Here is a 22,486-nt window from a genome sequence, read left to right as displayed (position 1 = left end):
GGCTAGCATACTAACCTCAATGTTCTGATTTCTCAGAACATAACAAAAACAAACATAGGCCTTTCAAGATGACTACAGATAATGGAAAGCTCCATCTGCATCTGCCCTTATACACCCTATTCCTCCTTAACTCTCCAATCTCTTTTCCTCATATTAAAGACTGGAAAGGATGGTGTAAAGGAATATGGAGTTCCTTTCAAGAACATAGATTTCTAAAGATTCTTATTCTTTCCTATGCATGAGCTCAATAAACACAGAACTGGAGAAGAGCTTAAATAAAAGCCTAAAAATTGTCTTTTTAATCCCTAAAAATGTGTATTGTTCCCTCAGCAGTAGACAGCTCCCTGGGCAAGAGGAAAATGTGAGTAAACATAGGTACAAGTAAATATATTTAAATTGGAAAACCTAACTATAATTTTTTCACATGCATTTTCAGTGAACCAGTCTCTTCAACAGACTCCATTTAAAATACGATAAAACTGCAGCAATGTAGCACTGTCATAGCAACGTGATATAAGATATAATGAATACAAACCATATGAAGTTATTCCACCAACTGAATCTTTGCCACCATTCGAAGAAGAGATGACAGGAATGCCACCATGAAGAAGGCCAGCAAGATCTTTATACCCTTCATGTATTAGAGCATTGTAGAATGATATGTAGGAATAATTATCTTTTTTAAGTATCATTTTAATTAGGAGAGCTGCTCGTTGCTGCTGAGTGGGCTAAAAAAAATAAGTAGTTTAGTATACTACAAAGAGTATGTTTGCAACATAAATTAGTGGAGACCAGTGCAAGTTCTGAAATAAATTTAAGAAAACCTTTTAAAGTCATCAAATAATTATAAAAAACATTTTAAATAAAAATTGGAAAGAAAAAAAAAACTTTATAGCAAAGACTGCTTCAGAGGGCTTTACCTCATTTTTTACTTTTTCCTCCTCTGATACTGTTAAAACTCCATCATTAATCATACGATCCATGATGTAGGACGTTTTAATGTCCTTTTCCAGGGCTTCTCTATGTTGAAGCAAACAGTTTCGAGCTTTTGCATCCATCCTCTCTCAAATTTTTCTCTAAGCTGTCAACCATCAGCTATGGACAAAACATCAAAATTTTTGTCAGGTCAATAAAGATATGAAAAGATGTACAACATTACTGGTAATCAAGAAATAAAAGATTTTTTTTGGCAAAGATTTTTAAAACTGGACAAAACCCAACGCTTTCAAAGGTGTGAAAAAATGAGTTTTCATATGCAACACTTGAGGAGAGTACAAAATGGATATAACTTTTCTGGAAGGCGATAAGATATAAAAGCATTTAAGGTTAAGTATTGTCTCTAACCCAAAAATCCCACTTCCAGAAATTTACCTTAAGGAGACATTTACATACGTATGCAAAGGTATCAAAAAAAAAAAAAACCACAAAACACAAAACAGAGTTAACAGAGCTGTGAGTTCAAGCCACAAATTGGGTGTGGAGCCTACTTTAAAAAAAAAGTTAAGATAGAATGTTTGGGTAAGAAAAAAACATGAAAACAAAACAAAATTAAAAACAAAAAAGATGAGGGGCACCTGGGTGACTCAGCTGGTTAGACGTCCAAATCCTTGATTTCCACTCAGTTTGTGAGATCGAGCTCTGTGTCAGGTTCTGTGCTGACAGCAAGAAGCCTACTTGGGATTCTCCGTCTCCCTTTCTCTCTACCACTCCCCAACTCGTACTCTCCCTTTCTCTCAAAATAAATAAACATTTTAATAGACACACCAAAAAAATGAAAACAACCTAAATGCCCACCAAGTATGGATTTAAAAAATTAGAGTATGTATGTAAAGTGGTATATTATACAACCATTTAAAACAAAACACATCTCTATGGAGTATCTGGGTGGCTGAGTTGGTTAAGAATCGGACTCTTGATTTCAGCTCAGGTCATGATCTCACAGCTTGTGAGTTCAAGCCCAGCCACCGGCTCCACATTGACAACACAGATGCTGCTTGGGATTCTCTGTCTCCCTCTCTCTCTGCCCCTCCCCTGCTCTTTGTCTCAAAATAAATAAACATTTAAAAACAAAAAACAAGACACATCTTCACGCACTGACATGTAAAGATGTTCACCACAAACTGATTAAAAAAATGAGAAACATGATCCCCAAAACAGCACAAAATATGTGTTGGTAACATATAAACATATTGGGAGATGTTGGGAAGTCTACTCAACGAAAAACATTTTGGGTTACTTCCAAGTAGCAAGATTTGGTGCGTTTCCCCTTTTTCTTTTTTGTACTTTTCTATATAGTCTTAATTTTTTCAATACACATTATTTTTACAATTTAAAAAACTTCTTAAAAGGTGCCTGGGTGGCTCAGGTCATGGTCTTGCAGTTCGTGGGTTTGAGACCCACGTCAGGCTCTGTGCTGAAAGTTCAGAGCCTGAAATCTGCTTCAGATTCTGTCTCCCTCTCTGCCCTTCCCCTGCTTTCACGGTCTCAAAAATAAAAATAAAACATTTAAAAAAAGAGCTAAAAAAACCTTATGATTTTTATAAACAGTGATCGTACTAAAATCCTAGTGTTTAGAAACTTGTATTAAACATTAAGACTAACCACAGCATTGTTGGTATTGAGCATTAGTTCTCACTCAAGGTGAGTGTCAGCTCTAGATCTTCATCTAAAACATATTTCTCACATGCTTACTCCACTGATGTTTTGGCTGTGCTAAGTATGACAAAGCAACAGAAAATATTCTTTGGTGTCATTCCTTGGTTTAAGAGGACACAAAAAAAGAATATTCTTTACAGTATAATATTCTAAGTTCCTACCAACTTTATTTCAGATACAACACAAATTTTTCCATGGGTATAAAATCCAGATCAGAATGTTTGCAAGTTTTTAAAACATTAACAGAACTCTATCCAATGTAATACAGTGAGTGTCTAAATATATTAATTTATTGATTCAGTAAACATTTGAGCCCCTATGTGCCAAGCCCTGAAGTCTACAGAGATTAAATCATATCCCTGAAGGAATTCACAATCTAGTGGGAGAGAAAAATTTAAAGAGATAATTAAAAGACTCACAGAAGTTTTTTTTATTTTTTATGTTTTTATTGTTTATTTATTTCTGAGACAGAGCACGAGCGGGGAGGGGCAGAGAGAGAGGGAGACACAGAATCCGAAGCAGGCTCCAGGCTCTGAGCTGTCAGCACAGAGCCTGACACGGGGCTCCAACTCATGGAATTCGAGATCATGACCTGAGCCCAAGTCAGTCGCTCAACCGACTGAGCCACCCAGCGCCCCTTAAAGAGATAATTAGAATGTGATGTCCTAAGTGCAAAAATACAGGTAAGTACAAATCATTTGGGGTGCACAGAGAGGAAGGATAATCATTAGGTGTCAACAATGACTATATACTTTTAAAGTCACAACTGTGGCACTTGCAACATAGGGAAATAGAGCATGTGCCTATACTTGGCAAGGTTCACCTTGACATCACATGTCCAGCATGCTAATGTCCAGTATTAGCATGAAACTGAATGATAATACAAAGTTATGATTGGAATAAAGCTATGATATTTTTTTAAACATTAATAACATTTTATGATCTCAATTTAAACATAAACGTCCCCTCTGGGGCCTGGGTGGCTTAATCGGTTAAGCCTCCGACTCTTGCTTTTACCTCAGGTCATGATCTCTAGATTTGTTAGTTCGAGCCCTCATCCAACTCCACACAGATAATACAGAACTTGCCTGGGATTCTCTCTCTCCCTCCCTCTCGCTCTCTGCCCCTCCCCTGTGTTCTCTCTCTCTCTCTCTCAAAATAAATAAACTTTAAAAATTTTTTGAACATAAAACGTCCCTTAATTTTTAGTTAATTTTTTAGGTTATTTCGAATTGCTAAGCAAATTGGCAACCTGAAACTAATTTCCAACTTTACCCATCCCCATTATGTAAATTTTAAACACGTTTTTAAACTCTGCACAAATCATAATATTCTGAAAAAATTCAGTGTCCCACTTTTGTAACCGCATCAAAATGTAAAAGCAAACTCTTCAAAGATGTTAAATAGAAAGAAAGTAAAGGGCAATTTCATCCAGGAAACCTGTAATAGTTGGCTACTTCCTCTCTCAGTAATCTCTCTTCCTGGTACAGGAGCAGGATGGTTACTAATTATTCCTTGTCCCAGAATTCTGCGTCCCTGAAATCGGCTACTGAACCTCCAAAGAACCCAGCTCGGGCAGAAAAGCGAGGCACAAACTTACCCAAACCTGTGTACCTTGGTCTTACTGGAAAGAGCAGCCCTGCGGGGACAGACTGGGAAGTCAAGGTGGGGGTGGCGGTCTGGGGAGCGAAGCAATGGGGGCTTCCTAAAAGGAATGTAGGGCGCGGCGCGCAGCCCCGGGGCAAGTCCGGGCCTCACAGGTGCCTACCAGAGCCTCCGTAGCCCGGGGCGCCTGAATGAATTTCTACCCCCCCGCCCCATCCCCGGGGACCTCTGACTGGCGGAAAGGTAGATGTCACCCCCGCAGGCCGACCACACAGGCCCGGGGCGCCGAGGTGAACCCGGGTCCGAGGGCCGCCCTCTGGGTGGACCCCACCCCAGACACAAAGGGAGGAGGGCCACTCGGGCAGTCGCTCTTTCCCTTCAGCGGAGCCTGGCGTCCCTCCGGACGCCGCCGCGGCTTCAAGTCCTCGAGGGTCGCTGATGGCCGAGACTCCTCACCTTCTGCTCCCTCGCCCCCTCAGGCCAGAAATACAGCATCAGCGTCCACTTGATAACTCCTCCTCTTCGCCTCAGAACCGCGGAGCAGTCAAAGCCCGCTCCGCCCGCCCAGCCTGGACAGCGCGCGCCCGCGCACGCAAATAAATAACACTCCGAGCGCCAAGAACAGTACGCCTCCGCGCGCGCTCCAGCTGCTGCTAGTGGCCGCGCGCGCCTAAGGATGCGTCCTCCGCCCCACCCCATGGCGGGGGCGTGGCTAAGCCACGGGGGCGCGCCGCCGCCCTCCCTTGACAGGGGAGGGCGGCGGCGCGCTCCACGTGGCGCGCGCTGCCCCTTCCCGCCCCCTCCCTTCGGGGCGCGCCGCGCGCGCCCGGAATCCACGATTTCTTCAGGTTTGTGGCATTAATGCTGAGGAAAGGGGAAATAAGGTCACCAGGTGCCTTAGCTGGAGGAACTAGGGGGCGGGAGGCTGGAGGAGTCTGTGAAGCTGGAGAACGGCCGGGAAAGGAGGGGACAGGTTTCTGGGCGGCGCTAAGTCCAGGAGGGGGCGCGGTCACCGCTGAGGCGTCCCGCTCACCCAGGGTGAAGCTACCTTCTCTGGGTTTGTCGTCCTCCGGACCTCCAGACATGTTCGAGGTGAAGAGCCGGAAGAAGTCGGGACCCAAGGGAGCCCCCTCGGAGCCGGGGAAGCGGAGCGACGGTGGGAAGAACCCCGAGGCCCGGGGCGGTGGAGGCGGGGGCTGGGCGGACCCCCGGACCGGCGTGAGCCTGCTGTCGCTGGGGACGTGCCTGGGCCTGGCCTGGTAAGTGGACGCGAGGCCGCCTGGGCCCTGGGTCCGGCCTCCGACGGTCGCCCCGCTCTTCCCTGGGCGCCGCGCGGTTCAGCATCCCGCTGACCTCCAAACCTCAGACCTGCGGCTTCGGTTCCTCTGCCTCAAAAAAAGGACAGCCCAACTTTTTTTTTTTTTTTTTTTTTCCCTTTTCGCTCGTTTCTTCCAACTCATTTTTACTTTGTATTAGTAATGTGCCCTGATCACTCAACTGGAGTTGAAACTAAGGCCTGGGAACCAGTCGGCCATTTCTTAAGAGATGCAGATTTGGCCAAACTTTATTAAGCGCCTGCTACGCGTCGAAAGCTTTTCCGTTCGTGTAACCCACCATTTCCTGTCTGCTGTACATTTATTTGTCTTGGACGCCGTTGCCCCACCTTCACCCCATAACTGCCTAATGGCAGGGTTTGCAACCGTTAAAGAAGTTATTATGATCTCAGGGCAACAAGCGGTTAATGATAACCTCAGAGTTTGGAGGATTTCTCATGTGTTGATCATCGTTCATGCGTTATGAATTTAAGGTGTATTCCTAAATTCCAGATTGAATTTTACTACTGTGAAATGACAAAAGTGTAGTTCTGGTGTTCACCGAAAACTGAACATCTATAGTTTTTAAACCAAGCAAATAGCCATACATTGTTATAAGAAAAATGAATGTTAGAAATAACCTTAAAACCAACTTATTAATTGTATTTTCCCCATTTTCTTGAGGAATAACCTGTTTCATCTTAATAACAGGACTGATGCTTTAAATTAAAATTTCCTCCACTTTTAATTGATTTTTAAAGTATTTAGAAGATAGTTATTCATCTTCAAGAGTAAAAGAATTCTAGAAGGGACCCTGGATGTCCTTTAGACCATTTTTGATGGTACTAAATTTTGAATTATACTCTACTGGTGACTGAGTTGAAGTTAAAAGATTTGTTACAATAAACTGAATGTTATTGAATGTGCTCTTTAAAAAAAAAGACATTCATCTTAGCAATATGATATTTTGTTTATGTAATATTTTGATTTTAAAGACTAAATTTACTCTTGTAAATAAACTGCTCTTATGTCTTAAAATACAAGACTCTCCCGCGCCTGGGTGGCTCAGTCAGTTGGGGTTCTGACCACCACTCAGGTCGTGATCCCCCAGACGGTGGGTTCCAGCCCCAGTGTTGGACTCTGCTGGCAGCTCAGAGCCTACTTTGGATTCTGTGTCCCCTTTCTCTGTGCTCCTCTTCTCTCTCTCTCTCTCTCTCAAAAATAAAAACATTTTTTAAAAATTTTAATATAAATAAAATGCCTGAATTTCTTTAGGTAAATAAGAATCCTTTTTTACTGAGAAAGCTATTCAGTAATAGGCTAAAAGATACAGATCTTTCTTGACTTAGGATGGGATTACTTCCCAGTGAGCTCATGATAAATTGAAAATATCATAAGATGAAAATGCATTTAATGCATCTCACCTACCAAGTATTATAGTTTAGCCTAGCCTGCCTTAAATGTGTTCAGAATGCTTAACATCAGCAGACACTTGAGCAAAATCATCTAACAAGCCTTTTTTATAAGAATTGAATATCTTATATAACTTAATACTGAAAGTGAAAAAACACAATGGTTGTACTTGAATCAGTTGTATACTCTCTTAGTCACATGGCAGACAGGGAGCTAAGGCTGCCACTGCCTAGCATCAGGAGAGAGGATCCTACCAAGTCGAGGATCAGGATCACATTGCTAGCCCAGGAAAAGGTCAAAATTCAAAGTACAGTTTGTATTGAATGACCAAAAAGTCAAAAAAATTTAAGTCAAACCATTTTAAGTTGGGGATCATCTGTACATGTTGCTTCCTTCTCTCTGAAACCTAATACAATTGGTTTTAGTTACTGAATTTATTCTCATTAATTATTCAAAGACCCATATTCATATAAGACAAATTACATCATAAAATGTTCAACTTTTCAGTAATTTGGTTATTATTCTGGGAAAACACACTAACAAATCTATAAAGGAAAACTTGAAAGGTAGACACTTTAGTGCAGGAACTTACTGTCAGTGCTCACAATAAAGACACAAGTTACATTCAAAATTTTCACTAACCTCATTTTTCATCTTTTTTCCGTTGTTTCTTGTTAGTGAAGTTTTATCTGAAAGGGTTATGCTTTAAATGCCTTGATTTTCAAAAATGGAATATGGTTACTATTTTCCTGAACATTCAGTATTGTGCCTGAAAATGAAGCTGTAGTATGAAACAGAAGGCTAAGTGGATACTGACCTTAGTGGCCCTGGAACTCCCTTTCTTGCATAAGGTCCATTATAACAGCTTCCTTTGCTTATTTGCCTCTTTTTCATTACTAAGTTGAAACAAAGCCAGAGAAACCCTGTAAGTCCTCAGTCAGCTATCTGCCACCATCTAAGATTACTAAAGGAGCTACATAGAATCAACACCCTAAGGAAATGAACACTGTTTTGTGCTACTGGGCCCTGAATCTGAGGTGTCTGTAGACAACAATAGATAGATGAAGGAGTTGAAGAACCCTTTTGTAAGGCCAACGCTAAAGTAGCCAATTAACCTGGGTCCCTTTCTTCTGTATCTTTTCCTATATGATAATGAGAAGAGGCCGAAAAACAGTAAGGGTGTTCTTCTCTTCCTGTAAGGGGTCTAATCCATCCATTCCATCTTTCATTAACTATAAACCCAACCCTGGTTTCAACAGTGAACAGATGTGGAACTTCCATCAACTGTAAGCAGTGGAGAAAGCTGATCCTTTATACTACTATAGCCTTGTCATAGGGATGAAAAGCAGCTCCACAAAGCAGTCTGAAAGAAGAAAGGGCCAGCATATAAGAGAATAGCTGAGAGAATGCAGTAGTGTCCTAACTGCATAAATTTATAGAGATTAAATTCTCTACAACAATCTTATGAAGTCACTTTACAGATGAGACTATAACAAAGATAAATAACTTGCCCAAGATGATTATACAGCTAGTAAATAGCAGAGCCAAAGTTGCTCAGCTCCATACCTTTTTTTTTTTTTTTTTTTTTTTTTTTTTTTTTTTTTTCTGAGAGAGAGAGCATGTGTGATCAGGGGAGGGGCAGAGGAGAGGAAGAATCCCAAGCAGCTCTGCCAAGCCTGACATGGGGCTCGAACTCATGAACTGTGAGATCGTGACCTGACCCAAAATCAAAAGCCAGACACTCAACCAACTGAGCTACTGAACCAGCTAAGTGCCCCTCAGCTCCATACTTTTAACCAGTATGATATGCTTCCTCCCTTTGATACTAATGCTTAAGAGGCCAAGATCCTAGAAATAAAAATCCCTAGTCCAGAACTATTTATAGTCCTTTTCTAACTAGAAGCTATAGCCCTTAGTAGACCCTGTCTGTCTCATCTAAACTGAGGAAGATTGGGAATAAGGGGGGCCTTGAACTTCTGTTAGAATACGCCTCTGACAAAGCCCTTTGGACACTACTCTGGATGCCAATTTCAAAAATTTAGTTTTTCAGGATTGAAGCTACTTTCTGTCAGCATTGACTTCTAGAAAATCATCCTTCTCCTTAATGTTAAAATGAGTTAATATTTATAAATCATTTTAAATTTTTTAATGTTTTTTTTTTTTTGGTTTTTTTTGAGAGACAGACAGAGTACAAGTTAGGGAGGGGCAGATAGAGAGGGAGACAGAATCTGAAGCAGGCTTCAGGCTCTGAGCTGTCAACACAGAGCCCAATGCAGGGCTCAAACTCATGAACTGTGATATCATGGCCTAAGCCAGTCAGATGCTGAACCAACTGGGCCATCCAGGCACCCCTATGAATCATTTTAGAATAGTGCCTGGCACATCTAAGTGAAAAATAAAATAAATGTATTTTAACTCAGCACCATTCAAACCACTTTTCATTTTTTTCATTACTAGCACAAAATCAGCTTAAAAAAATTTTTTTTTTATGTTTTTATTAATTTTTGAAAGAGAGAGAGAAACAGCATGAGTGGGGGAGGAACAGAGAGAGAGGGAGGCACAGAATTCGAGGCAGGCTCCAGGCTCTAAGCTGTCAGCACAGAGCCCGATGCAGGGCTCAAACTCACGAACTGTGAGATCATGACCTGAGCTGAAGTCGGACGCTTAACCGACTGAGCCACCCAGGCGCCCCATCCTTATGCTTGTTTTTACTTACATGCATTATTATTCATATGTAGCAATGGTCTTTTTTTTTAATCCGTTGAAAAGCTAGCCATGAAAAAAAAACCTACAAATTATCATCAGAGATATATGCACTAACATGACATAGTTTTCTCCAAGGTTTTGCTTAATATTTTAATGTTAAAGAGAAGTCCAGAAATAGCCAGCATTAAAAGTTTTAATAAAATGAAAAGTGCTATAATGTGTTATAGTAGTGGATCAACCTTCACAAAAGTCTCTTATAATGATTTTATTCTGAATAAACACATGGATCTACAGGATAAATCCCTGTAGTAACACTGGAGTAAAGGATGATAAAACTAATCTCTGAAATTAGACTTACTTCATTAGTGTATTCTCCATCTTTGGTCTCTGTCTGATCTCAGTAAGCCTATACTCTGAAAAGAATCTCTTAAAATCCAAGAATGAAACAGCCAATATAAAAAAGAAGTCTATACATTCATCTTTGAAAATTAGGATAATGGCATTTTCTAATAACCAGAAATTTATTTAAGTCATACTGGGGGGGTGGGGCGCCTGGGTGGCTCAGTCGGTTAAGCGTCTGACTTCGGCTCAGGTCATGATCTTACAGTCTGTGGGTTCGAGCCCCGCATCGGGCTCTGTGCTGACAGCTCAGAGCCTGGAGCCTGCTTCCAATTCTGTGTCTCCCTCTCTCTTTGTCCCTCCCCTGCTCAGGCTCTGTCTCTCTCTGTTGCAAAAATAAATAAAAACATTATAAAAAAATTTTTTTTTAAATGATAAGTCATACTAGGGGGGTGCCTGGGTAGCTTAGTTGGTTAAGCGTCCAACTTCAGCTCAGGTCATCTCATAGTTTGTGAATTGGAGCCTCACAAACAGAAAGCAGGCTTTCTGCTCTCCCAGTCCATTTTGGATCCTCTGTCCCCTTCTCTCTGCCCCTCCCCCCCATAAACATTTAAATAAATAAATATCATATTAGGGACACTTGGGTGGCTCAGTTGGTTGAGCAACCTGCTCTTGATTTCGGCTTAGGTCAGGATCTTACAGTTTCACGGGTTCCAGCCCCATGTTAGGCTCTGCACTGACAGCATGGAGCCTGCTTGGGAGTCTGCCTCTCCTCTGCCCCTCCCCTGCTCGTGCTCTCTCTGGCTCTCTCAAAATAAATAAAAACTTTAAAAAAATAAAAATAAAAATCATATTAGCACATAGGAGGAAAGTCAATCTATACTAATTATGTAACCTGGGCTTACTCAATTCACTGTTATCTCATAGGACAGAGATTAGCCATCATCAAAAGAAACTTATTTCATTCAGTATTGTAAACATTTGTTCAAAAAGCAAAAAGTTCATTTTAGTTTTGGACAGTTTTATAGCAAGTTAGCCTAATAATGACATTTATGAGTCTGAAACATCACCTTAGCAATGGTACGCAAACCTCAGAAGTCTTTCATTTTTCTTTTGAGTTTTGGGATCTTTAAATGTTTGTCTTTCAATGGAAGTCAATTTCATAAAACACTATCAATTAGTAGTTCTCAGCTTGACTGATCAGATAATCTGGGGAGCTTTGAAGATTTCTGATATCCAAGTCACATCCTACACCACATAAGTCAGAATTTCTGTGGGTGGGATCCAGGCATGAGACTTTTTAAAAGCAGACAAGTAACTCCAATATGTAGCAAAGCTTTTGAACCACTGGTCTATGTACTATGATTTAAGTACTTTCTTCATATGGTTCTGCTCCACTGCTTTTTGATGACTCAATAAATAACACAAAGAATTTTAACCGCTGCTTTTTCTGAGCCCAAAGAATTGAGTCAAAGTAGATGAACCAAAATGGTATTAGATCCAAAGCATTTCTTTTGTGTTTGCTTATTTCAAGTCCTATACAAACTCTATTGTTTTTAAGATTTGGATAACTTTTTTATGCTTCTACCCTTTGCTACTTTTATCAGATGAAGAATACAATCCAATTTTAAAATGGCATGTATCTAAAGTACACTTATATAAAAAATAAAGTACACCTATATGACTCCTAGTGTTGAATATAATTAATCGTAGAGCTTATACTCCCGGCATTGCGTTATATCACCACTTTGACAATGACTTCTGTTTTCATAGTTTTAACTATTGTTATTTTGCGACTTCTAATCATCATCTCTCTGTCCTATTCCAATTTTATTTTATTTTCTACATTTTAGTTTAAAAATACCTTTTTGGGGGTTTGTCTGGGTGGCTCAGTCGGTTAAGCGTCCAACTTCAGCTCAGGTCACGATCTCACAGTTCATGAACTCGAGCCCCACGTCAGGCTCTGTGCTGATAGCTGAGAGCCTGGAGCCTGCTTCAGAATCTGTGTCTGTCTCTCTCTCTGCCCCTCCCCTGTTCACTCTCTTTCTCTCTCAAAAATAAACATTAAAAAAAAATTTAATACTTTTTTTATACAGGTAACTCTTCTACATTTCAGTATGAAAACACTTATTTTCTAGATATTACCCATATATAGCCTTGAGAAAAATAGTAGGGATCCCATATCTTGTTCTAGATAATTCATCGTTTCTTCCTCCAAAATATTTCTTGTGCATACAACTATCACACCATCTCACTCCTGAACTTAGACTTGAACAGGAATAGTTTTCACTTTCTATTAATTTGTTGAAATAAACTACTAAAGGCTGTCACCACTCATACCAGAATTTATGTTGTCCTTACCAGAAGTATAAAATGTTCCTTCAAAATTCAAACTTGGGGGCCTGGGTGGCTCAGTCAGTTAAGCATACGACTCTTGATATCAGCTCAGGTCATGATCTCAGGGTTCATGGGATCAAGCCCCAAGTCAGGCTCTGACTTGTATGTGCTGACTTGTGCTGACAGTATAGAGCCTACTTGGGATTCTCTCTAACGCTCTCTCTCTCTCTGCCCCTCCCTCACTTGTGCACACACTCACAATAAATAAATAAACTTTTTTTAAAAATTCTAACTTAAATGGATATAAATTAGGAGGTAGTGAATTTTTTTTTTCTTTTCCAGGTTTGTATTTCAGCAGTCGGAAAAGTTTGCAAAGGTGGAAAGCCAATACCAGTTACTGAAAATAGAAACCAACAAGTTCCAAGGACTTCAAAGTAAAATCAGTTTAATTTCAGAAAAGGTAATTATTAATTGGCTTATTTGGGAAGATTTTCCCATTTTTCTTCCCTACTACCACACTTCTACCCCAGTTCATAATTTCCTTTTTCCTGCGTTTTAGACCATTACTGTCTTAACTCTCACTGGTTTTCCTACATCATTACATTCTCCCCTTCAATCCAATTTAGACTCAGATTATTTTGAAAGGAAAGGATTTTTTTTAATGTAATATATGTTACTGTTTAAAAAGACCAATATTCTCATAATGATATGACTCCAAATTTCTATTTAAGTGTCTAGGGCACTGAAAATATAATTGTTCTTTAGGTAGGTACAAAATTAGAATAGGAATGGACTTTTTGGGCAAAGATCCGTCAGTTGCTTTTTTTTTTTCTTCACTTTCCAGCTCGTAAATTTACATACATCTGCATATAATAACGACTAATATAAAAATAAATATTGATTCTGTAGCCAAATGAAAATTAAAATCCATGTGTATGTTGTGTTTCTTAAACCTGCAAATGCGGATGCATTATTGCTGGAATTCTTAGATATGTGAGACAGATAAAAAAATTTTAACTGCCATGCTTCTCAGGAGAAGTCAGCTGCAACCAATAAAGCATCATGGAGGTCTTGTCTGGCTAACAGAAATCAAGCTATCACTGGGAAACATGCCTTCTTTGTTCATTTATTCATTCACTAAACCTTTACTCATGTCATAAGGTAGACAAGGACTTGTGCTTGGCACCAAGGTGAACAAGGATTTACAAAATAGACAAATGAAATGGAGGGTCTGAGTTCCTGCAGCCTCGTGCACAGAATTAGTATATAATCCCCCAGAAGAGAAAAGCCATGGATGAAAATTATACACCTCTCACATATGTCAGGGGATTCCGTAGAGGGTAAGCTTAGGGGCCTTGGAAAGAAACTGCATAGGACTGCAAGAATGGGTATTTTGACATAGGGCTCAAGTTGGAATCTGGTTGTACTTGTTGGGGCTATAAAATTATAAAATATGTAATGGGGCTCGAAACCACGAACTGTGATATCATGACTTGAGCCAAAACCAATTAGATGCTCAACCAACTGAGCCACCCAGGCGCCCCTGAAAATTTTATTTTTAAGTAATGTCTACACCCAATGTGGGACTCGAACTTACAACCCCGGGATCGAGAGTTGCATGCTCTATATATGTATATATATATGTATACACACACACACACACACACACACACACACACACACACACACACACATATACACACACACACACATATTTATAGAAAACAATTAGAAAAATTATGGGGGAAAAAATCCCAGGAGATAGGAACTCCATGTACTTAAAAGCTGTTGAAAATAAATTTTGAAGAAAGACTTCCTTTTTAAGTGAAAAATTTGGTGGCAATTAAAATGCTTTTTGAGGCAGATTTTTAAAATATCATCATGGGATCCAAGAAATATTCAGTCTTCACAAAACTCTTTCTCTCCCAGTCTTCCCTAGGAGTAGTTCAACAATAGCTGCCTTTTCGCAAAGCTGGTCCTAAAGGCCAGCATAATCAGTAGGAGGGGAAAACAACTAGATGTGGGCTCTCATCACAACTGTGTGACCTTGGAAAAATCACTTTAACTTCTCTTGGCCTCTATTTCATCTATTCTCATTAAATGAGAATAACAGGATTTTTATGAGGATCAGATGTGATATAATGTATATGCAAACTTTTGTAAACTTTAAATAATAATAAATTTAAGGTATTAAGCCCTTTTTCAAAAAATATGAAAAAACTATTAGGATACATTGACAGCCCCTAAATGCAAATTATTGTAGCATGCTAAACACCATGTATTTTTAGATTAAATCTTGAGACCTTTACTATGGTGAAAAGTTGATCTTGTACTTGGTTGGGGTCTACTGGGATATAGTGCGTCCAGATTACAATGATGGTCTGATAAACAGCCTAAATAGGAAATTACCTTCGGTGAAGATAAGCTTACCTCTTCAAAATGCTGATATTAAGACAACTAACAGTATTACTGATGTACAAATATTTCTCAGAATTAATTTCTAGGGGCGCCTGGGTGGCTCAGTTGGTTAAGTGTCCAACTTCGGCTCAGGTCATGATCTTGCGGTTTGTGAGTTCCAGCCGCGCATTGGGCTCTGTGCTGACAGCTCAGAGCCTGGAGCCTGCTTCAGATTCTGTGTCTCCCTCTCTCTCCACCCCTCCCCCACTCACGCTCTGTCTCTGTCTCTCAAAAAATGAATAAATGTTAAAAAAAATTTAAAAAAATTTTCTAAAGGATCTTGTATTATAGCTACATGTGTACATTAAAAATAATTTTTTAAAGATCTTATTTTTTTTTTAAGTTTATTTATTTTGAGATAGAGCATGTGAGCAACGGAGGGGCAGGGAGAGAGGATCCCAAGCAGGTTGTACACTGCCAGCACAAGAGTCCAACATGGGCCTCGAACCCACGAACCGTGATATCATGACTTGAGCCGAAACCAATTAGATGCTCAACCAACTGAGCCACCCAGGCACCCCTGAAGATTTTATTTTATTTTTATTTATTTATTTATTTTTTAATGTTTATTTATTTTTGAGACCGAGAGAGACAGAGCATGAACGGGGGAGGGTCAGAGAGAAAGGGAGACAACAGAATCCGAAGCAGGCTCTAGGCTCCGAGCTGTCAGCACAGAGCTCGACGCGGGGCTCGAACTCACAGACTGTGAAATCATAACCTGAACTGAAGTCGGACGCTTAACCAACTGAGCCACCCAGGCGCCCCTGAAAATTTTATTTTTAAGTAATGTCTACATTCAATGTGGGACTCGAACTTACAACCCTGGGATCAAGAGTTGCATGCTCTATTGACTGAACCAGCCAGGCACCCATCAAAATAATTTTTAAACAAGGCTTCAGAATGGTTTTATTATATTTGGTCACACATTGTTCCTAGCTGTCACCTGGGATTGCTTCAGATCTTGACTGGGTAGGCCTAGAAGTTTTATGGCCATTCTTCCTAAATATCAACAAACATGTTTTTTATACCATAAGTTACAGGGGCTACAAAAAAGTATTAGACATGCTCTCTTCCCCAAGGAATTTAGAAGCTTTCATATCTTCACCTAATAACATCAGTCTGTTGAAGAGTCAGATTTCGGAGTCACTTCTAAGCCTTTCCTCATTTCAGACTGCTGATCTCCCCTCAAAGCATCCATTCTCCCCATGCTAATTCTGTCATAACACGAATCATAATCTGTTGTCAGTTTTTGTTGTCATTAATTTGCCTCCTTTACTGCTCTTTAGAGCCAACACTGTGTTTTTTATCTCTATACCCCTGATGCCTAATAATGGAACAGAGGATAATCAAGAAATCTTTTATTTTTTAAGTTTATTTATTTATTTTGAGAGAAAGACAGCATGAGCAGGGGAGGAGTAGAGAGAGAGAGAAAATCCCAAGCAGGCTCCGCACTGTCAGCGCAGAGCCCAACGCAGGGCTGAAACTCACAAAACTCTGAGATCATGAGAGCCAAAACTGAGAGTCGGACGCCTAACCGACTGAGGCACCCCGATGATCGGTAAATCTTAATAGATCTCCAGAATGTGATGTAAAAGATCCAAAGTGCTGTCTCCTCTGTCCTGTTATAAAGTCAGGAACCATATTATGTCTATATTTTCATACCTAGTGTGTAGCACGAGGTCTGGCACAGAGCGAACACTCAAAAATTCTTTAATTATGTGTGCTAAGTACCAAACAGGTGTCAAATTACACAACACAATAGGTGCTCCAGGAGTTTGGGCTGTCAGGGCTAGGGCTGTGGAGGAATGCTGCACTGAGGGGTGAGATCTGGTCTGAACCTTAAAGGAAAGACAGAACTTAGCTAAGCAACAAGGAGGGAAGAATAGCATATAGAGATAAATTTAGGACTTTATCATATTAGAAGCATTAGGAAACATTGTGGGTTTTTTAATGTTGTACCATCATGTTCATGGCAGTTTTTAAAAGCTTAATTTGGCTCTAGTGTGTAGGATGATTTAAAAAAGTAACTAGAAGCAGACATTAGATAATACTTCTGGAATATTTTCCTTGATCATTGAAGTCTGGTTTTGGTGCCCCATGTAAGTGCTTCCATAATTCTTCCCCTGTCATAACACACGTAGACTTGGCTTTCTCCTCTATTAAACTAAGCTGCCTAAGGGCAGAACCATGTCTTTTATAGTATTATGTCTTCAACACTATGCTGAAATATTTAATAAGTTAATGATCATTCTAGACCTTCCTGTAGTCTCTAAGGCTGTTATCTATACGTAAGTTTAGACTAAAAGAGGTCTACAGCTTGACCCGTCTCTATTCTAGGCACATATGAGGAGATGCCAGAAAGTTTACCGCAATATAGATACTTATTAGCACAGATTACTATTTGATGTGAGTTGCCTCACTGAACATGATTTTTATTCATTTTTGCCTTTGTTATAGCTATAAGATCTGATTCTGGTACCTTCTCTGTAAGAGGTCAGTCAAGAAATTTTCAGGCACAAACTCTTCCAGAATCATAGAACTTAAGAAATAAATCTATGATTAACTAGAATTCTATGATTAATTAGAATTCTGTGATTAACTAGAATTAACTAGGTTACAGTTTCTAAAAAAAAGCCAAATAACTTATAAAAATGACAACTAGGTTGCTCTCCATTGGAGTAAGAAAAGAAGGAAATGTGATATACTTCAGGCTTCTTTGACATTATTTCTTTCTTGAATATCCTTCCATGAAAATGTGGAAATATTTAGATTTATAAATTCAGGTGTATGTTTTTCTACCATAGTGCTAATCTATCGCATTTATTTAAAATGTTTTTCTGTCATTATGCTTCTGATATAATTGGATATCTTAGACATATTCAGAATTTGAACTGGGGGTGTGATTGTTAAAGTGTGTTTCCCTAATATAAAAGTTATTAAGTAGCTTTGGGAATTGTTTTGTGTTATAAATACAGCTTGAGTCTACTGAAAGTATCCTGCAGGAAGCTACATCATCCATGTCCTTGGTGACCCAGTTTCAGCAGGAAGTATCCAGCCTGCAAAGTACCATGCATGACATTCAAAATAGTGAAGAGCTGCTCACCCAAAAGATGCAAAGCCTTAATGAGAAATTCCAGAATGTTTCAGATTTCTGGAAAAGAAGCCTAGATGAAATGAATGTTAATACAGACACTTTCAAATCAGAATCAAAACACATACATTCTCAAGTTACTGTCCAAATTAACTCAGCTGAACAAGAAATAAAATTGCTCACTGAAAGGCTAAAAGATTTGGAAGATAGCACACTAAGAAATATTAGAACAGTAAAAAGACAAGAAGAAGAGGATCTTCTGCGAGTAGAAGAGCAGCTTGGCTCTGATACAAAAGCAGTTGAAAAGTTAGAAGAGGAACAGCATGCTCTCTTTGCCAGAGATGAAGACCTGACTCATAAGCTTTCCAGCTATGAACCCAAAGTTGAAGAATGCAAGACACATTTGCCAGCAATTGAAAGTGCTGTTCGCTCTGTTCTCAGGGTCTCTCAGGATCTGATAGGGACAGAAAAAAAAAATAGAAGACTTGACTACTCAGATGTTTAATATGGAAGATGATATGCTGAAAGCAGTATCTGAAATAATGGAGATGCAGAAAACCCTTGAAGGAATTCAGTATGATAATAGCATACTAAAGATGCAAAATGAACTCGATGTTCTAAAAGGAAAAGTTCATGATTTTATGGTATATTCAAATACAAGAGAAAAGGGAACTTTAGAAGAATATAATCTAGAAAATAAAGGAATTGATAATGATTTTTAAATGCACTACATTTATTTTGATGACCATATTGTTATACGTAAACTTATTGTTTCCATGTTTTTATGTTATTTTGATATGCCTCACTTTATCCTACATTACCAGCAAGTAAGTGAGATATTCACACACTTGGATTATCCAGATAATCAAAGCTTACCCTTTTAAGCAATAAAATTTATTTCATTTTGGCCATTTTAAATAGAAATATTTCCAAAATAACTTCTCTACTTTTTTAAAGCAATATACTTAATATTTTTAAATGATTTTCTAATAATTAATGGGCATTACTGTGAATTTCACCTATTATATTGGACCCAAATATATTAACATGGCTAGAAGCTATTGAGGAGTATTTCCCTTCTCACTAAATGACCCTAGTTTGCTATATTTTCAAACCTTATGTCTATTTCTTATACCTTTATTACCACCTAAAGATGTGACCCATTGGCCCGAGGTTGGGTGGGAATGTGCCTGCCCTAATCAGTTCTGCATTTCCTTTGTAATTTACTGCAAGCCAAGATCCAGACCACCAAGTGCATAGGGAATTTGTCTAAAATGAAAAATAAGATGCCCAAGGAGGAACTTAAGGTGCTTTGCTATGGATTAATATGTACTTTTTGAAAACTATGGAGCCTGGGAAACATTTTTATTTTTTATTAAGGTTCTAAAATATGTTACAGATACTTGTAAGAATTTTTAAATAAGAGTAAATATGGGGGTGCCTGGCTGGTTCAGTCCATAGAGTATACAACTCTTGATCTCAAGGTCATGAGTTTAAGCCCCATGTTGGGCATAGGGATTATTTACATTTTTTTTAATTAAAAAAAAAAGTAAAGATGTTTCTATTGAAGTTTTTACCCTATGAATTAAGTGTGTATCCTCTGAAGTATGGACTGTTGGAATATCTTTGTATACCTGGGCTTTGTTTTTTCAAAGGTTCTATCTGTGTTACAGACTCTTGAGTTTGCTAGATACATGGTCTCTAGATAAATTATTTTATCTACAATAAAAATATACCAATACACCTGTGGCCTATTTTAAAGAGGAAAAAGCAACATAATGAGAAATTATGGTAACTATAAGGTAATTAAGCATATGTCATTGTTTTAAAGAGCTCCCAAACTACCCATGCCAATTTGTTTTACATAGTGATTTTATTTTATTCTAACTCATATAATGGAGTCATAAGGAATAAGATGTAGACATACTGAGATGTGATTAAGGGGAGATCTAGTCAGATTTTTCAAATAATGATAATCGGAAAATGTTCAGGGTTGGGGAAACACATAAGACTCTTATTGGTGACTGATGTATCAAAGTGTCCAAGGTTGGCATTGAAAACTGAGTCAATTGCATATGGAAGGAAGTACTATTCTTACTTGTGTATTCTTGCCAATAACCAACTATAGTCCCAGTTTTATTATGTAATATCAGTGGAATTAAACACAACTTGAGGGGCACGTGGCTGGCTCACTTGAAAGAGCATGTGACTGTTGATCTCGGGATTGCGAGTTTGAGCCCCATGTTTGGTGTAGAGATTTTTTAAATAAATTAAAATATTAAATAAATTTTAAAAAATAAGTTTAAGTGCATGATCATAGTCATAAAAAATAAACACAAAGAACTTGAAAGCAGTCAATTGTGAAAAGTAGTTGTGGTCAGGTAGTTTTATTATGTAAATTTGCACATTTTTTTAAAAATCCCAAACAAGTTCTATTTTGGGTTTAGGAGGTCCTATGGTAGACAGCCATGGGTCATAAAGCCTGAAAGAATGCTACTATTAAAAGCATAGCATTAATTTCTGGAATCTTAACATTAAATCCCTTGACTTCTGAATGTCTTAAGTTCTTATCTGTGTGCACTGACAAAATTGTTTTTGTTTACTTTTATTTTAATGCTAATAAAATAGATTCTGAACTTCACTAGAACTTTGTTATTTCAGCTTCCAACCCAACATGTCAGATGTGATCTTCACTTTTATTTATTTATTTGGCCTATTACCATATTTGATACATCATTATTAACTTGTATATACCATAGTACTGGTTACAGAAAATGAATGGAAACAAGATGGCCATTCTGTTCTATATTGACAGTTACAAGGGAATCAAAAACTGCCTTTCTCTAAGTATTTCACGAGAAAACTACTGCGTACATGTATATGCATATTATGTACATGTGCATATGTATATTTTCCTTTATTCAGTTTTTCCTCTAAAAACCTGTCAGATTTAGATGTACCTGATTTGTCTTCTGTTTCTTACATTCATTTATATAACACAGATCCTTGAAATTTCAAGAACTTCCTGTGTATCAAATATTAAATTATACTGTTAGTCTTTCCTTTAAGGAAGATTACCATACTCTAAAACACATTTTTGTATCTTTGTAATTGATAACAAATTTTATATCAGTTAATTTCTGATAGAGTACTGGGTCCATTTTTTTAATTTAGTACAAGTAAATCACTTTTACAAAACAAACACCTAATTTTTTTAACTTCTGGATGCAAAGTTTAAAGATCTATTTATGGAGTGCCTGGATGATTCAGTAGGTTAAGCGTCCAACTCTTGGTTTCAGCTCAAGGTGTAATCTCATGGTTCATGAGTTCGAGTCCCCTGTCGGGCTCAAGTGCTGGCAGTGCAGAACCTGCTTGGGATTCCCGCTCTCCCTCTCTTTCTGCCCTTCCCTCACTTGTGTGTGCTATTTCTGTCTCTCAAAATAAATAAACTTAAAAGAATCTATTTATGTTGGTTAAGCATCCAACGTTGGCTCAGGTCATGATCTCACAGTCCATGAGTTCGAGCCCTGCGTCGGGCTCTGTGCTGACAGCTCAGAGCCTGGAGCCTACTTCAGATTCTGTGTCTCCCTCTCTCTACCCCTCCCCCATTCATGCTCTGTCTCTGTCTCAAAAATAAATAAACGTCAAAGAAAAAATTAAAAAATATATATTTCCTTAAATTTTGCCTAATGATTGTAAGCTGTTGACTAAGTGTACTTTTATATTTTATAATGAAAAATAAAAATGTTGATTTATTATCCATATGGTTTAATGGAAAACTAGTAAGATACAAAGTCAATGGCATTATTTTTCATCTTAACCTGATTACCTTTCTATGAATCTATAATCGTGATCCAAGATTAATATGTCATTAAAAATAATGATACTGCAAATTCACCAAACGCATGGAAAAAACTCATTTCTCTATATACTCACTTCATATTTGCACAGGTGGCAAAAGCTCTGCAAATTTGCCCATCATCTGTTTTGTTTTGTTTTTTTTTAGTTCAGCTATAAAGTATTAATTTAATATGAATCAAAATGCTCCATCGCAGCTTTCACAGAAAGGGAGGAGAGAACTAGCATTTTGAGTCTATTATGTGTCAAACGCTGCTAGGAAGTCTATGTTCATCATTGTCAACAGTAACAGCTCTGTGTATTGAGTACCTACCATGACCCATATTATCACTACTTCCCACTACAACTTTGCTAGCCTTGACACCCATTATTCAAATGAGAAATTTGGGGCTTACCAAGGTTAGAAAACTTGTAGTCACACTGCTACATCTGTCTAACTCCAGAGGCTACTGACCTCCCACTATACAATGCAACCTGCTACTGTTCAATCATGGGGAGAAAATCACAAGAAATCTATCAATAGAACCATCTTGAGAATTCAAAAAACTAATTCTGCCAAATGTGTCTCTTCCATGTCACCATTAAACAAGACTGTAAGTCACCCAAAGGTTGTAACTATGACCTAAAATTGTTTGGGCCTTGGGCATAAGAAGGAACTGATAAATGTTTAGGCAAGAGTGGGAAAGCGAGATGGAGAAAAAGCCTTAGGCCA

General features: G+C 38.5%; 2 protein-coding genes across 3 annotated transcripts in view; one reads left to right on the top strand and one right to left on the bottom strand.

Moving 5' to 3' along the window:
• APAF1 (apoptotic peptidase activating factor 1) overlaps positions 1-4,913 on the bottom strand; it is a 92,448-nt gene extending 87,535 nt beyond the window's left edge. The window contains exons 1-3 of one of the 2 annotated variants that reach the window (XM_043562268.1): positions 4,717-4,913; positions 921-1,095; positions 536-728 (exon numbers count right to left, since the gene is read on the bottom strand). In XM_043562268.1, coding sequence (XP_043418203.1) covers positions 536-728; positions 921-1,058 — 331 coding nt within the window. In that variant the 5' untranslated portion in view covers positions 1,059-1,095; positions 4,717-4,913. The remainder of the gene's footprint in view (positions 1-535; positions 729-920; positions 1,096-4,716) is intronic. The other variant, XM_043562269.1, reaches the window with a different exon arrangement.
• Positions 4,914-4,994: 81 nt separating this feature from the next.
• On the top strand, positions 4,995-20,557 carry LOC122472568 (IKBKB interacting protein). The gene is given in 4 exon segments (XM_043562271.1): positions 4,995-5,519; positions 12,711-12,828; positions 17,801-18,385; positions 18,387-20,557. Coding segments are annotated over 4 exon segments (1,353 nt in total). The 5' UTR covers positions 4,995-5,121; the 3' UTR covers positions 18,639-20,557.
• The last annotated feature ends 1,929 nt before the right edge of the window (positions 20,558-22,486 follow it).

The sequence above is a fragment of the Prionailurus bengalensis genome, chromosome B4 (assembly GCF_016509475.1).
Source record: "Prionailurus bengalensis isolate Pbe53 chromosome B4, Fcat_Pben_1.1_paternal_pri, whole genome shotgun sequence".
In the NCBI taxonomy this organism is placed as follows: Eukaryota; Metazoa; Chordata; class Mammalia; order Carnivora; family Felidae; genus Prionailurus; species Prionailurus bengalensis.
The sequence above is the reverse complement of the archived record's forward strand: the minus strand, read 5'-3'. Positions and strand labels throughout refer to the sequence as shown.